Source organism: Mustela nigripes, chromosome 13 (assembly GCF_022355385.1).
Source record: "Mustela nigripes isolate SB6536 chromosome 13, MUSNIG.SB6536, whole genome shotgun sequence".
Lineage (NCBI taxonomy): Eukaryota > Metazoa > Chordata > Mammalia > Carnivora > Mustelidae > Mustela > Mustela nigripes.
In genome coordinates this window covers 101,786,355-101,801,877 of record NC_081569.1, presented here as the reverse complement: position 1 = coordinate 101,801,877, position 15,523 = coordinate 101,786,355, and the positions used below count along the sequence as shown (strand labels likewise).

At 44.2% G+C, this 15,523-nt stretch overlaps 1 protein-coding gene across 2 annotated transcripts in view; it reads right to left on the bottom strand.

Moving 5' to 3' along the window:
* Positions 1–3,505: 3,505 nt before the first annotated feature.
* The window catches only part of FBXO34 (F-box protein 34), an 80,559-nt gene continuing 68,541 nt past the window's right edge, over positions 3,506–15,523 (bottom strand). For both annotated transcript variants that reach the window (XM_059373259.1, XM_059373260.1), the window contains exon 2: positions 3,506–6,754. In XM_059373259.1, coding sequence (XP_059229242.1) covers positions 4,606–6,744 — 2,139 coding nt within the window. In that variant the 5' untranslated portion in view covers positions 6,745–6,754 and the 3' untranslated portion in view covers positions 3,506–4,605. The remainder of the gene's footprint in view (positions 6,755–15,523) is intronic.

Below are 15,523 nucleotides of genomic sequence, written 5' to 3'. Positions count from 1 at the left end.
CCACCACCATGCAGGGCCTAGATCATTCTCTACTGGGTGATGGACTCAAAGGATTTCCAAGAGTAATTCAGCCATATGCCATCTCCCCCCCTAAATGCCAACCTTAGAACTTAATTCCTGCTGTTTCATTGTTCCAAAGAGAATCTGAAACAGATTGTCCCCAAACCAACTTGTCCTGAGGCCTTTCTCTGCTCACTAAAGCATGAACAGGAGGGCCTTTGAGGGGGGCTCATTTTGATTTTTAGAGGAACATCACCTCTCACCAGGCTCGTTGCATTTTAAGAGACGGTCACCTCTCTGTTCATGACTCCCCAGCTACCAACACTAGTGGCTCTGCTCCTCTAAGAGAACACCAAAGTCAAATGAGCCACCCAGAATAGGGGTGCTGCCTGACTGGTTTTGCTTAGGCATAAATACATTGGAAGTCACCCAAGGGAGCACGAACACAAGGATGTTTGCTCTTCCCATGAGGTTGTGCAAACACCAGCTACGGCCACAAACTCCGGAACAGCATGACCGTCAATAGAAGGGATTGCACATTTCCCACAGAGGCACTTTTACCAACTCACAAAGATTGCAACACTAGCTCGTTTGAACCCAGAGGGAAAACAGGGATAGAAAAGATCAGCTTCTCCAAATGCCAGGCAATGTGCACAGGAGACCAAGCATTTCAATGGTACCTAACAGGGAGAGTCTTACTAGTGCCGTCCGCCGTATACAGCCAGAAGTTTGGCGCAGACGGGCTTCATTCTGGTTTTGAGGTAGGCTCTTTCTGTGGGACAAAGGAGAGGATAAATTGCCAGTCTGCTAAGAATGAAGGCAGTGAAAGGTGTGGAAGATGCCTGGGAATACCCATGTAATAAAGAGTCTCCAAGGCTAGTCCAGACAGGTAGGCAGAGACGCCCTTACAAGTCCGAGTTAGAAGGGATAGTTGAACAGAGCCCAGAAACAGAGCTCCGAGATCATGCATAACCATCAGCCCACAGCCTTCTGCAGCCACAAGGCCCAAAGCAGCCTGTGGTCAGGAGAGCCACCGGCAACAGAGGCCAGATCATATCAAATGCAGGACAGTTACCCAGCAGACTCGGGGCTGCTGTGCGAACGTCCCTAACCAAGAACGCCCCCATGGGACCAGCTATAATCCTCTCCACTTCGGCATTCTCATACTTCAGATGGAAAATTACAGCATCACTCAGGGCCATCAGAACTCGCCAGCACCCGTTACAGTGAGACGGTCACCAGCAGCACGTACCATGTGTGAGGCACGGAGAGGATGGCGGGACGGAGCTACTCGCTCTGAACCTAGAGTAGTCAGGGAGCAAGATCGACCCGCAAGATGGGACAGTGGCAGCCGATGTCAGATGGCAGCTCAGTGAGGTGGGTGGGGTAGGGCAGGGCACTCCCAGAAGAGGTGCCCCTGAACACAGAGCTAACCATATGCTCAGGCGGGGTACGTGGTCAGTTTGGAAGGATCCTTTCACATGGCCATTTTAATGCGAGTCATTTTGATAAGGCCTGAAAACAAATTTTTTACCTTTGCCCCTTTCCCATTTCCAATTCCTCCCTGCCTTGGATATCTGATGTCATCCGCTGAGTAGGGGACAAAGCCAAACTGTCCCAGAGACAGGGGCAGAGGGCTCTCTGACTTCCAGACTTCTCTGATTTTTTTCTAATGGTAGGACAGGAAAACTAGGCCAGGCACATCAAAGCCTCTGAACAAAAGCCGAAAGGTGGAAGTCTTCTTTGGGTCCCCAGGGCAGGGAGGAGGCTAGAGTCCTGGTGTCCATATTGTTCCTTCCTTTCTTGCAAGTCTATGATTCTACAGCAGTGCAGGAAAGCAGGGAGCGCTGCAAGGCTGACTGTTTTCAGAAGCTTGGCACTAGGGGGCTCTGAAGCACAGCGTCTTTCCCCGAAGAGAGAAGTCACACTAGTCTACAGCAAGAGCAGAGAGGGGGTGCCACCTGCTAAAAATCCTCCGTCATTCTCTGACAGCACTGGGAACCGGGTCTGGCTGCAATGTTCAAAAGGGGTCGTCGTCAGGGGCGCCTGGGTGGCTCAGAGGGTTAAGCCTCTGCCTTTGGCTCAGGTCATGGTCTCAGGGTCCTGGGATCGAACGCCACATTGGGCTCTCCGCTCAGCGGGGAGCCTGCTTCCTCCCTCTCTCTCTGCCTACTTGTGATCTCTTGTGATCTCTCTCTGTCAAATAAATGAAATCTTTAAAAAAAAGGGGGGGGGGTCATTGTCATTGATTTCCAAGGCCCCTGAGGATCACATGCCAAGATGGGGTTGGGGCATTCTTACCTTTCCTCTGCTTTCAGGCAGCCCTGAGTTATGGCTTTGTGTCCCATGCGAAAACCAGATCCGGAATGGCTGACTTGGGAAAACCAACCAATTTTTTATGCTGTGCACCCACCTGGGCAAAGGTAGACCCGACAGCCAGTAACAATGCCAGCGGTGTTTTCCGGTGCTTCCCACCTGCCCAGCTGTACTCGAAATCCTGTGTGCAGATCTGCTTTAATCCTAAGTCATGAGCCATGACAAAGCTAGCAGGAAGGCGTGCAGAGACTGCCAGTCTAAAGCAAATCACAGGGGAGGAGGGCAGGCACTGGAAACTTCAGCCCAGGACACTCAACTGAAAAGCATTTCCCACCTACCTCCCTCCGCTGGGGCAAGACGTGAGGAAGGGCACCTCAGCCCCTCCTTGTTCTGGGTCACAGGCTCTGGCCCAGTGTGGTCAGAAGCATCCTTATCATTGCCTGACAGGGTCAGACCATTGAGAGACACTTTTCAGTGTTAGTATCCTGCCTTTTCAGGGAGGAGCAGCTTGCCTACCGATAAGGGGCAGAAGTGGCAGAAGAGCCCAAGGCGGATTCCAGCGTGGAAGCCGCTCCGTGGCCACCCAACACCTCCGCCACAGGTGACCCTTGCTCCACCTGGCACCATTCTGTCCCACTCTGCTTGGCTGACCTAGCCAGAGCATACTCAACCTTTAACTGTCCTTCGGGGCCATGACAGCCTGCACTCACCACTTCCCCCTCAGCTCCCCCCTGGAACATTCATCATGCTTCTCCACAGCGGGAACCTGATGGGTTCTGATGGGTACCAGATTTCAAACTGACCTAGTTTTTAGGTCCTTCTCAGGAGCCTTCTGGGGCCCAATACCTTCCATTCCCACCCAGCATTACATGACCACAGATTTAGGTGGTCATATCCTCAATTACTTCTTAATGATTAACTAGTCATGCCTAGACAAGCTGTGAGAACATCCTCCATCAGGAGATGCAGCAGGTACTGGGAAGACAACAAATTCAAAGTAAGCATAAAGTGTTACAAAAATGTAAGCTCATAACGTTAAGATGGTCTTTTTTCCACAGCAGAAAAACAATTTTCTCTCCCCCATCCCCTAACAACTCAAAAAATTTTTTAATTCTTACGATTCAATTCACAACACAATTCTCCATTATTAATTACCTCAAAAAAGGAGGGTAAAAAAAAACAACTCCGGTTCCATTTAAGATGCGTTTTTATTGAAGTTAAAAAAAAAAAAAAAATTTGTAACCAGACAAAGAGTAAAGTAGACAAGAATGTTATAATCTGACTATATAATATCTTCTCATTCTTGATGGATCACTAAAATATAACAGGATTGTTCTCTATGCTAATTATAAGGTTGTCCAGTTAAACCATTATTTGGTATCTTCAACAGGTTAACCTCTTAACTATTTTAGAGTTTCTTCTCAGAAACATTCATATATTATACAGGAAACATTCATAGTTTATTTGGGAAACATTCATATTTTATACAGGATGTACAAATTTAAGACGAGACAATTAAAAAAAAAAAAAAAAACCACACAACTGTAGCCGCAACACTATCCTAGCTGCATTGTGGGGAGTATGTTCAGTCTGCTGTCCACTATATACAACTGGATTTAATAGTGTTATTTACAGAGGGGCCAAAAGCACTCATCTAAGGTAAAGGCGCTCGGGTTTAATGTGCACTTTCATAGCCCTATGAAAACACAACCATTATATACACTGTAAACACCACAGGGCATGAAATCCATCTCCAACCACAAACTTCAATCTCACAGATCAAGCATACAAGGGCTAAGGTAAGGTGCCTGACTTTTCCTTTGTAAGCATACTTTTCATCCAAGAGTGCTGCTCTTATTTCCATAGGACGCTATTTGCTTATTTCAAATATGGTGCCAGTGCTTAAAACATTTCTGGAACCCCTTTCGGGGGACTGCCTGCATAGTCTGCAATGAACTCTTCTGAATGTCCTTGATGGTAGCAAGTCTTCGTCCTTTGGGGGTGGATTTGATTTGGGAGAACAGGCATATTCACAGGCAAGTGAATCAAATTGTGGGATACCACCCTGGACCAAAGGGAGGTGCCACTCTAAAACAATGAGATCAGTTCCTTGTAGAGCTCATAAAGCAAGAGTTTAAAAAAATGCCTGAGCAATCAATGGCCGTCCTGCTGGAGGAAGTACAGATTCTCCTGGAGTGAGGGCTTTGAGAGGCAACATTCACTTGAATGGTAGATCTAGGTGGTGTTCCGCCATTTTAAAAATCTGTCCTTTTGTCACCTCTCCAGACTTCAGTACTCCTCTTCAGCTTCGGTCCCCTTCGCTTTCTTATGGATTGCCCGATTAAAGCTGTGGCAAGCAGGGACCCAGTGATTGTCGTGAAGCCCCAGTTTACAGCCGGGGAAGCCCTTCTGAGACCGGTGGCAGCACATCCAGTACCCTGGCCCATAGGGCAATGCCTGGCAATAGGGCTTGGGATGCCACCGGCACAGGGACACGTCCCCCTTCACGTATTTCTTCTTGCACTGCTTGCAAGGGTCCTCTCTGTATCGAGGATCTCGCACCCAGCGGGAATCTGCCGGCCTGATGTTGTAGTATTCGATGATAAACTTGAAATAGCAGCAGGTACACTTGAGAGCCACTAAGCTCTTGGTGGGAAGTAACCTGAAGATTTTCACCATGAGGTGGTGGGGCAGAAATGCCATGTACTGCTGAGGCTCCAAAAGCTGCTGGATTTTAAACCTGGTCTCCAGAAAGTCATGAGACACTTGCTTCTTCCAACTGGACGTCTCAAGCACTGGTAATGTACTTTCCACAGGAGAGGCTGGCAGGACAAATGCATCAGCGGAAACACTTTTGTCCTCAGAAGCGCTGTCACCCTCCGCAGCATCTCGAAGCCGGCCGGCCTCAGGAGACTCCCTTGTGCCTTCACTTAACTGGGAGCAGTCTGACTGGTGCTGACCAGGTGGCAAAAAAAACAACATCCCTGGAAGTGGGTCTTCACAGGGCTTTAAACTAGAAGGCTGGCCCTGCTCTACCTTGGACACAGTGATACTAATGCACAAAGATTCCTTCCGTCTCTGCTCGGGATCCTGGCTTGGAAGTGGCACGAGCTCTCCGCTCATACAATCAACAGCATCCGTGCGCGACTCTGTGGCCTGAGAGCAGGTGTGAGGAGGAAAAGGTGACCCGGCAAGTTCCTCTGTCATTTCCACATCATACCGACTGCTGTTCTTCATAGCACTGTGCTGATCTGGCTCAAACTTTGCACTGTCTGTGAGGAAATTCACACTTGCTGGCAGCGGGGGACAGCCCCGGGGAGCACTGTCCCATGCCTCATTCCCCTCGGGAGAACAACAGTCCGCTTGTGAGGGGCCACAGTCCACAGCTACAGACCCCACAGGATTCACCTGAGTGTCTGGTGCCTCCAAGGCGCCTTTGTTAGCTTTGCCTCCATCAGCCGGAGTGCCATTCGCCAGCAACACCCGGCCCACATTTCGACGGAAGCTGTTATTCCTCGAGAGGCTCCCAGGCTCGCGCTGGCTCTGCCGCTTCAGGCACTCGGACTCCAGCCGGGCTACCATGTCAAGCACACGGACTGGCTCACTCTGCGGCTCGCCGACCTCAGGACTTCCTCTTTCCGTGGATTCCTCACAAGCTCCTGGAGCAGGAAAGGGCTCGGAGGCTGGGAGCACGCCTCTGGGCGGCCCGGGAAGCCTCAGCACAGCAGGCGCGCTGGTGCAGTTTTTCGTACAAGTAGCTAGCAGGGCACTGGCTCTCTGCTCAAGGAAGGCGACCATCTGGATGACTGACAGAGGCCTCCCGGCATAGATGCCATCGCCACTGTCACTGACATAATGCACAGAACAGTGCTCAATGCCGCACGCAAAGGGCTCGGGCTGGTAGCACTTGCTGTTCACTTCCCTCATCCTTTCTAACTGTATTTTGGCTTTTTTAAGATCCCCTGATTTTTTCCTTCTTTTAGTAGCTCTCCCATCAATATCCCAAGAGCTTTTTATTTTCATAGATCCTATCCTATTGCTACACTGGTGGGCTGCAAAGAATGCAATTTTCTCCTTGGTATTTCCCGGTTTCACAACAGCCCAGATATCAAGCGGCCCTTCCCCGTCTTCACCCTGGTGGATTGTCGCAGATGGTGCATTCTTCTTGGTTTTAACGTTCAAGCTGCTCTCTACAGGACTCTTCCCACTCATGCTGCACAGAACATTTGGAGAAAGAATCCCAAAAGGCTTTCGAGATGATGCTTTACCAAGAGAGGGTGAAGGGAAGACACTTGGTTTCATGTAGCTAGCTTTGCATTTTTCATCATTTATAGCTTCTTCGTGGCTCATAGGAGTTCTCAGAGTTTCCTTGCTGATTTCCGGAGGTCGCACTTTCTTCTGGAGTTTCCAGTATGGCTTTAGGTGCATAACAGAGGCTCTACAGGAAAGAAATACGTATTTGATTAAAATAGTACCTTTGTTCTTAGAAAAGTTTTTTTTTTTAACATGTAATCTCGGAGAGTTCTAGCGAGTAATAGAAACATTTTGTCAGGCCATTAAATCTTTACCATACCAACTCTCATTTCAGCCTGTTTTTAATATACAGATCAAGAATAACAAGAGCAAACCACTTTTTGTGGTGTACAGGCCAGAAAATAAATTGGTAAATTTGAGGCTGAATAGACAGTGAATTTCAGAAATGGACATTAGTTAACATTCTTACATAAAATTGGTCCTTTAAATGTTAAAAAAAATAATAAATAACTTACTGAAAGCTTCCAAATACAAGGTACAGTATAGAAGGAAAAGATTAAAAGAACTGGCCAGAATCCCTAGTGGACTGACACTATTTCTAAGTCATCACAGCTAGCATTTTATTGGCTGCAGTCTGTCAAAATATTGTGCTGTTTTCTAAGCTTTTCTCTTACTATTGACTATTTTAGATGTTTATAATTTTTCACCTGTTTATGTACTTTGCCCATCTACCAGTCCTTATTTTTTTTTTAAGATTTTATTTATTTGAGAGAGCTACAGAGCAAGAAAGTGCAATGCACATGCGTAAGCAGGGAGATGGGCGGCGGGGGAGGGGGGGATTTCAAGCCAAATCTCACTGAGCAGGGAGCCCAACACAAGATGTGATTTCACAACCCTAAGATCATGGCCTGAGCTGATATTCAGAGTTGGATACTACAACAGCTGAGCCACCCAGGCTTGTCTAGTCTTTCTTTCTTTTTTTTTTTTTTTTTAAGATTTTATTTGTCAGAAAGAGGGAGAGAGCACAAGCAGGAGAAGCAGCAGGCAGAACAGGCAGAGGGAGAGGAGAAGCAGGCTCCCCACTGAGCAGGGAGCCCACTGCGGGGGCTCCATCCCAGGACCCTGGGATCATGACCTGAGGCGAAGGCAGATGTTTACCTGACTGAGCCACCCAGGCGTCCCTGATTGCCTCTAGTCTTGATTTTCTAAATCTTCTATTTATATAAGCTCAACTATCAAATTTCCTCCAAATGCCTTAAATATAGAACCCACAATCCTGATTAAGTCTAAAAGCCATTTTGAACTAGTTCAAATGCCATTTTATTCCCTGACCAAGGCTGGAAGAGATGGGAGCCATCTTATAAATTAGAAAGATGATTACATGTGATTACACACATACATGTGTGTTTTAGTCCTTGCTGTACCATTAATTAGCTAGACTTGGTGAGTTTACTTTGGATAAGTCACTTCCTCTCTGGGTCTGACTTGAAATGTTGACAGAGGGGTTAGAATACTAAAATAACTAATGATCTCATGTTACCAGAATTGAGAAAAAGTGTTTTGTAGGGATGCCTGGCCTCCTACAAAATAAACCTATACAATAAACATAAACAATCAAAGGTTGGCGGCAAGAGCCCCCACAAGTCTAAGCATATGGAGTTTCCCTACTCTCACCTGTGGAGACACCAGTCTAGGACACACAAATTCGGCAACTTGTCATATTCCTCTATTGTTCACTTTATAACATTTAGTGAGTGCCTGTAACATGTCAGCCTCTATGATAATTGCTTTCAGATATTAATTCTAGTTGTCAAGGATGAAAGTGATCATCCAGGACAAGTTTCTTCACCTTTCAACTCTTAATTTCTTGAGTCTGGGCTCAGCTATAAGAAGAAACAAGAATCTGAATATCTTCTAGCGAAGTGAAGAAAAATCTTGCATTCAAGACAAAGAATCTTTTCATAGATATCCCTGAAATAGACTAGACTGGTTTGTTGATGACTTTTCCCAATTTCTATCCTAAATCTGTGATGTCCCCCCTTTCCTGCAGTATAGCATTTTTATTAGTTTTCTATCATTTGTATATTTATGTTTTACAAAAAGACCCACTGAGAATTCAAGAACAAGATGAATACATATTTAAAAAGCAGATTAATTAATAAAAAGAGACATCTAGTGTTAACTTTCTGTGTAAATGATTTTCTGGTTTTTCATATTCCCTTCAACTCTTCTCTAAGTGAAAAAAGAAATGGAGGTTGTTGAAAAATCCAATAAATTCTCACAAAATGATCTCATTACAGAGTGTCTGTGAATAAATTTAAACTTCAGCAATGTGTGTGCCGTTCTGCACTGCACAGTATGTTCTCTTCGCCTTCTTCCCCCACACATTATTTTAGGTGCTATTATTGATAGGCAGGGACATTAAGAAGAAACTAATGTAATTATGGAAGGCTTTGTTTGAATTCATTAACCTGTGAAGTCAGCTCAACTGACACATTGCTAGCGGACAGGGTTTTAGCAGTATTAAAATAGGAGATGATCCCAGGGAATAGACGTGAGAACTGGGAAGGAGAAAAGCCAGTGAGGTCATTGGATACAAACAGGGTGACTGCTGGGGCATGGGGAACAAGTCTGTGGAACCCCTGAAGAAGCACAACAATTAGGTATGGGCTCTTGTCCCGTACTTAAAGGCTGCACAGAATATCAGCCTCCCTCCTTCTTTTGCTGGGCTTGAAGGTCCTGAAGCAGAAAACAGAAAAGTGTTGGGGAGACTTAGAGTGAAGTGAGAAACTGGAAATCTGAGTCTGGGTTGAAATCAGTGTAGACCAGGAGAGTCTGTTGCAGGGCACCAGGGGCATCTGCCACAAAACCTGTAAGATAGTTGATTTCCATCTCTAACATATTACACCAGATGGTGGCACTGTGCCCACCCCCACCTCACCCCCACAAACACAGACCAGTGCAATGGAAAGCTCCAGCCAGGTTTCCATGGTTGCCAATCTCTCCATCACAATTGTACTTTAATGTTCACCATAATAAAGTCCTGCTCTCTTGCAATTAAACAAAATGAAGGGCTCTAGCACCTACCTACACATGAGTGTTCCTTAGACAATCAGAAATATCCTTATAAAAAATTAAGATCCCTGGGCTCAATGATTCAGAACTTCTGGGACTGGATCCAGAATTTATGCCATCTGGTTTTATTAAATTTAACTTGGCAAGGATTAAAGGTCATTGTTAGATCTGCTGTAAGACTGTCAGTGGAGTTCTGGATGTGGAAGAAGTGTCAGTGGAGTTCTGGAGTTCCTGGCTGAGGAAGAACTGTCCAACAGAAAGCCCTGCAGGTAACATGTACCAAAACATCTATGCTAACAGCTGGTTAAAGACAAACTATTTACAGGGCACCTGGGGGGCTCAGTCATTAAGCGTCTGCCTTTGGCTCAGGTCATGATCTCAGGGTCCTGGGATAGAACCCCACATCAGGCTCCCTGCTCTGCGGGAAGCCTGCTTCTCCCTCTCCCACTCCCCCTGCTTGTGTTCCCTCTCTCGCTGTGTCTCTCTCTGTCAAATAAATAAATAAAATCTTAAAAAACAAAAAAAGATAAGCCCATTTTCTTACTTGTTATGTTTTCCTTAAAACACACACACACACAAAAACAATGGCCTTTTTATTGCCAAATTTCCTCTTTAACACCAACTCTTCAGTTTGACACTGATTTTTCCCAGCTCTCTTTTCTTCTTCCCCAGCCTTAAACATCCATGTTTCGCAGAGCTCCTTCTTTTTCTAGACCATTATTACTCAGGCTACATATGTAAGTGTGTCTTGTAGTTCATACTGACGACTCGCCAGTGGTGTGCTATCCCAAACTTCATATCCTATTGCCTGTCTCACAGACATTGCTGGATGTCAGAAACAATCTCAAAAATCAACACAACTAGTTAATGAAAGCATCAAGTACCTAGAATCAAGCCAGAAAGTTGGGTCAATTAAAGATCCTCCCCACCCCGAACCATATCAAATCACTAAGTCACTAAAATGCTCCCCCTCCTTTCTCAAGAAACAAGAAAGTTCTCAAATATACAACCCAACCCTACACCTAAAGGAGCTGGAGAAACAACAGCAAATAAAACCTAAACTTAGCAGGAGAAGAGAAAAAACAAAGATCAGAGCAGAAATCAATAAAAGAGAAACCAAAAGAACAGTAAAACAGATCAATGAAACTAGGAGCTCGTTCTTTGAAAGAATAAATAAAACTGTTAACTGCCTGGTCAGACTTATCAAAAAAATATAAACAATTACAAGAACATATATTAGGAACAACTATACGCCAGCAAATTAGACAAATTGGAAGAAATGGATGCATTCCTAGAGATGTATAAACTATCAAAACTGAACCAGGAAGAAATAGAAAGCCTGAAAAGACCCGTAGCCAGTAAGGAAATTGAAACAGTAATTAAAATCTCCCAACCGACAAGAGCCCAGGGCCAGACGGCTTCCCAGGGGAATTCTACCAAACATTTAAAGAATAATTAATACCTACTCTCCTGAAACTATTCCAAGAAACAGAAATGGAAGGAAAACTTCCAAACTCATTTTATGAGGCCAGCATTACCTTGATCACAAAAATAGAGACCCGATCAAAAAGGAGAATTATAGACCAATAACTCTGATGGAGATGGATGCAAAAATTCTCACCAAAATACTAGCCAACAGGATCCAACAGTACATTAAAAGGATGATTCACCATGACCAAGTGGGATTTATTCCTGGGCTAAAAGGTTGGTTCAATATCTGCAAGTCAATCAATATGACACAATACATTAATACAAGAAAGAACAAGAACCATACAATCCTTTCAATAGATGCAGAAAAAACATTTGACAGTATACAGCATCCTTTCTTGATCAAAACTCTTCAAAGAGATGGAAAGATGGAACATACCTCAATATCATAAAAGCCATATGGGAAAAGCCTATAGCAAATATCAGTCTCAATGGGGAAAAACTGAGAGCTTTTCCTCTAAAGTCAGGAACATGGTAGAGCTGTCCACTATGACCACTGCTATTCAACAGAATACTAGAAGTCCTAGCCTCAGCAATCAGACAACAAAAAGAAATAAAAGGTATCTGAATCGGCAAAGAAGTAAACTCTCACTCTTTGCAGATGATATTATACTTTATGTGGAAAACCCAAAAGGTTCCACTCCAAACTGCTGGGACTCATACAGGAATTCAGTAAAGTGTCAGGATATAAAATCAATGCACAGAAATCAGTTACATTTCTATACAGCAACAACAAGACAGAAGAAAAGAGAAATCAAAGAGTCAATCTCATTTACAATTGCACCCAAAACTGTAAGACACCTAGGAAAAAATCTAACCAAAGAGGCAAAGAATCTATACTCAGAAAACTACAGAACACCCATGAAAGCAATTGAGGAAGACACAAAAATGGGAAAATGTTCCATAATAATGGATTGTAAGAACAAATACTGTGAAAATGCCTATGCCACCTACAGTGATCTACACATTTAATGCAATCTCTATCCAAATACCATCAGCTTTTTTCAAAGAAATGGAACAAATAATCCTAACATTTGTATGGAGCCATAAAAGACCCCAAATAGCCAGAATAATGTTGAAAAAGAAAACCAAATCTGGTGGCATCACAATTCCAAACGTCAAGCTCTATTACAAAGCTGTCATCATCAAGACAGTACGGTACCGGCACAAAAACTGACACAAAAATCAATGGAACAGAATAGAGAGCCCAGAAATGGACCCTCAACTCTATGATCAACTAATCTTGGCAAAGCAGGAAAAGAATGCCCAATGGAAAAAAGAAGTCTCTTCAACAAATGGTGTTGGGAAAATTGGGGACAGCCACATGCAAAAGAATGAAACTGGACCACTTCCTTACACCACACACACAAAAAGACTCAAACGAATGAAAGACCTACATGTAAGACAGGAATCCTCAAGGATTTTGATGGAACAACCAACAGAGGCAGCAACCTCTTCGACCTCAGCAGCAGCAACTTCCTCCTAGAAACATCACCAAAGGTAAGGGAAGCAAGGGCAAAAATGAACTACTGGGACTTCATCAAGATCAAAAGCTTTTGCACAGCAAAGAAACAGTCAACAAAACCAAAAGACAACCAACAGAATGGGAGAAGATATTTGCAAATGGCAAATAAGATAAAGGGCTCGTATCCAAAATCTATGAAGAACTTACACCCAAAGAACAAATAATATGATCAAGAAATAGGCAGAAGACATGAACAGACATTTCAGCAAAGAAGACATTCAAATGGCCAACAGACACATGAAAAAGTGTTCAATATCACTCGGCATCAGGGAAATACAAATCAAAACCTCAATGAGATACCACCTCATACCAGTTACAGTGGCTAAAATTAACAAGTCAGGAAATGACAGATGTTGGCAAGGATGCAAAGAAAGTGGAACCCTCCTATACTGGTGGGAATGCAAGCTGGTATAGCCAATCTGGGAAACAGTATGGCAGTACCTCAAAAAGTTGAGAATAGAGCGAACCTATGACCCAGCAATTATACTACTGGGTATTTACCCCAAAGATACAAAGGTGGTGATCCAAAGGGGCACCTGCACCCCAATATTTATAGCAGCAGTGTCCACAATAGCCAAACTATGGAAAGAGCCTAGATGTCCATCAACAGATGAATATATAAAGAAGATGTGGTGTATATATATATATACAGTGGAATATTATGTAGCCATCAAAAAATGAAATCCTGCCATTTCCAACGACATCAGTGGAACTAGAGGATATAATGCTAAGCGAAATAGGTCAACTGAAGAGAAGGAAACTATCATGTGATTTCACTGAAATGAAGAATTTGAGAAACAAGACAGAGGATCATGGGGGAAGGGAGGGAAAAATGAAACAAGACAAAACCAGAGAGGGAGACAAGCCGTAAGAGACTCAATCTCAGGAAACAAACTGAGGATTGCTGGAGGGGAGGGGGATAGGAAGGATGGGGTGGTTGGATTATGGACCCTGGGGAGGGTATGTGCTATGGTGAGTGCTGTGAATTGTGTAAGACTGATGAATCACAGACCTGTACCCCTGAAACAAATAATACATTATATGTTAATTTTTAAAAAGTTACAGCCCCCCAAAATAAATAAATAGATAGATAGATAGATAAATAAATAAAATGCTACCTCTTCTTCATTTATGGCACAAGTGCCCTGGTTTAAGCAGCCATCCTATCTCTGCTACATGATTGCTACTTATAAGAAAGCCTAACCTCTTTACTGATGGAATGAGAAGTGGAACCTACCCAGCCCACCTATCAGCTTCACTCCCACTTTGCCCTACCATACTTCACACTTTGGGCGCTTATGCACAGAACCACTATAGGACCCAGTAGTAGATGAAGGCCAACCATAGCACCTAAGATGCAAATTTTAAAGCAACCAGAACAATAAAACTAACATAACAGCTTCAACATTGTTTTCATACTAACCACCACCCATTTCTGACTATCTATTCATTATAAGGAATTTACTGAACACTCTGGGCTGGATATTACTTGTGCAATTTGTAAGTAAGACATAATCACTGCCCTTAAGACGACAGGAAAGTCAATAAGCAATTACAGTAGAATGTGATGTGTGTTTATGAAGAGAGTACGGGTGCTGGGAGAGCCCATGTATGGGGGTGGGGAGGCCAACACCCAGATGGAAGGGGCGTAGGAAGGGACGAGATGGAACCACCAATACCAAGCTTAGTCTTGAGGGTACAGAAATAAATAGGTCAGAGAATCCCTGATTTTCTAAGCTGAGCCCTAAAAGAGGATAGACAAAGTCCTAAGAGGTTCAAAAGTAGATGAGGCTTTTAGGAAACTGAGGTAAGTGAGGAAGAGTCAGTCCAGCTAAGGTGCTGTGAGCAGAGAGACAACAAGTAAATGGATTAATAAGCAACAACAGACAGGAACTTTAGCTGCTGGTTTTAAGTGGAGGTTGAGGGAGAGGTATCAAGGATGGGTCCTCAGCTTATAGTTTCAGCAACTGGATGAAGAGTGGCACCTTTTACTGAGATAGTGCAAAAGGTGGCTAAGCATTTTGGAGCAGGGAAAGAGAGGGAAGTTTGGTTGTTTTTGTTTGGGTTTGTTTAAAGATTTTATTTATTTATTTGATAAGCAGGCAGAGAAGCAGGCAGAGAGAGAGAGGAAGAAGCAGGCTCCCCACCGAGCAGAGAGCCCAACATGGGGCTCAATCCCAGGACCCTCAGATCATGACCTGAGCCAAAGGCAGAGGCTTAACCCACTGAGCCACTCAGGCGCCCTTGGTAAGTTTGGTTTTAAAAAGTGTTGTCTGTGGGGCGCCTGGGTGGCTCAGTGGGTTAAAGCCTCTGCTTTCGGCTCAGGTCATGATCCCAGAGTCTTGGGATCGAGCCCCACATTGGGCTCTCTGCTCAGCAGGGAGCCTGCTTCCCCCTCTCTCTCTGCCTGCCTCTCTGCCTACTTGTGATCTCTGTCAAATAAATAAATAAAATCTTAAAAAAAAAAAAAAAGTGCTGTCCGCAAGACAGGTATCTAGTAGACAGACTGACACAGGTCTGGCCAAGAAAAACTGAAGGGGATTTCTGGTGTCCCCCTGTACGAACTACAGTGGGTGAGTAGGGCAGAGCCAGAAGTTCATGGTGAAGTTGTGACTCAAAGGTGATAAAGTGAACCTTAGCAACTCCTTCACAAAGCATGGCTGTGAAGGAGAAAGTCTTTGTATGCACCTGTCACCTTAATCCTTTCCAGGAATAAGGTGAGATATAACAACGAATCAATTAAAACTTGAACAACTTTCCTCCACTGAAGGCCAAAATTGTTTTCAAATAATTCCAGTATTCCTTTAAACTCTTTTTTTTTTTAATAAATAGATTGATTGATTGATTTGACAGAGAGAGTGAGCA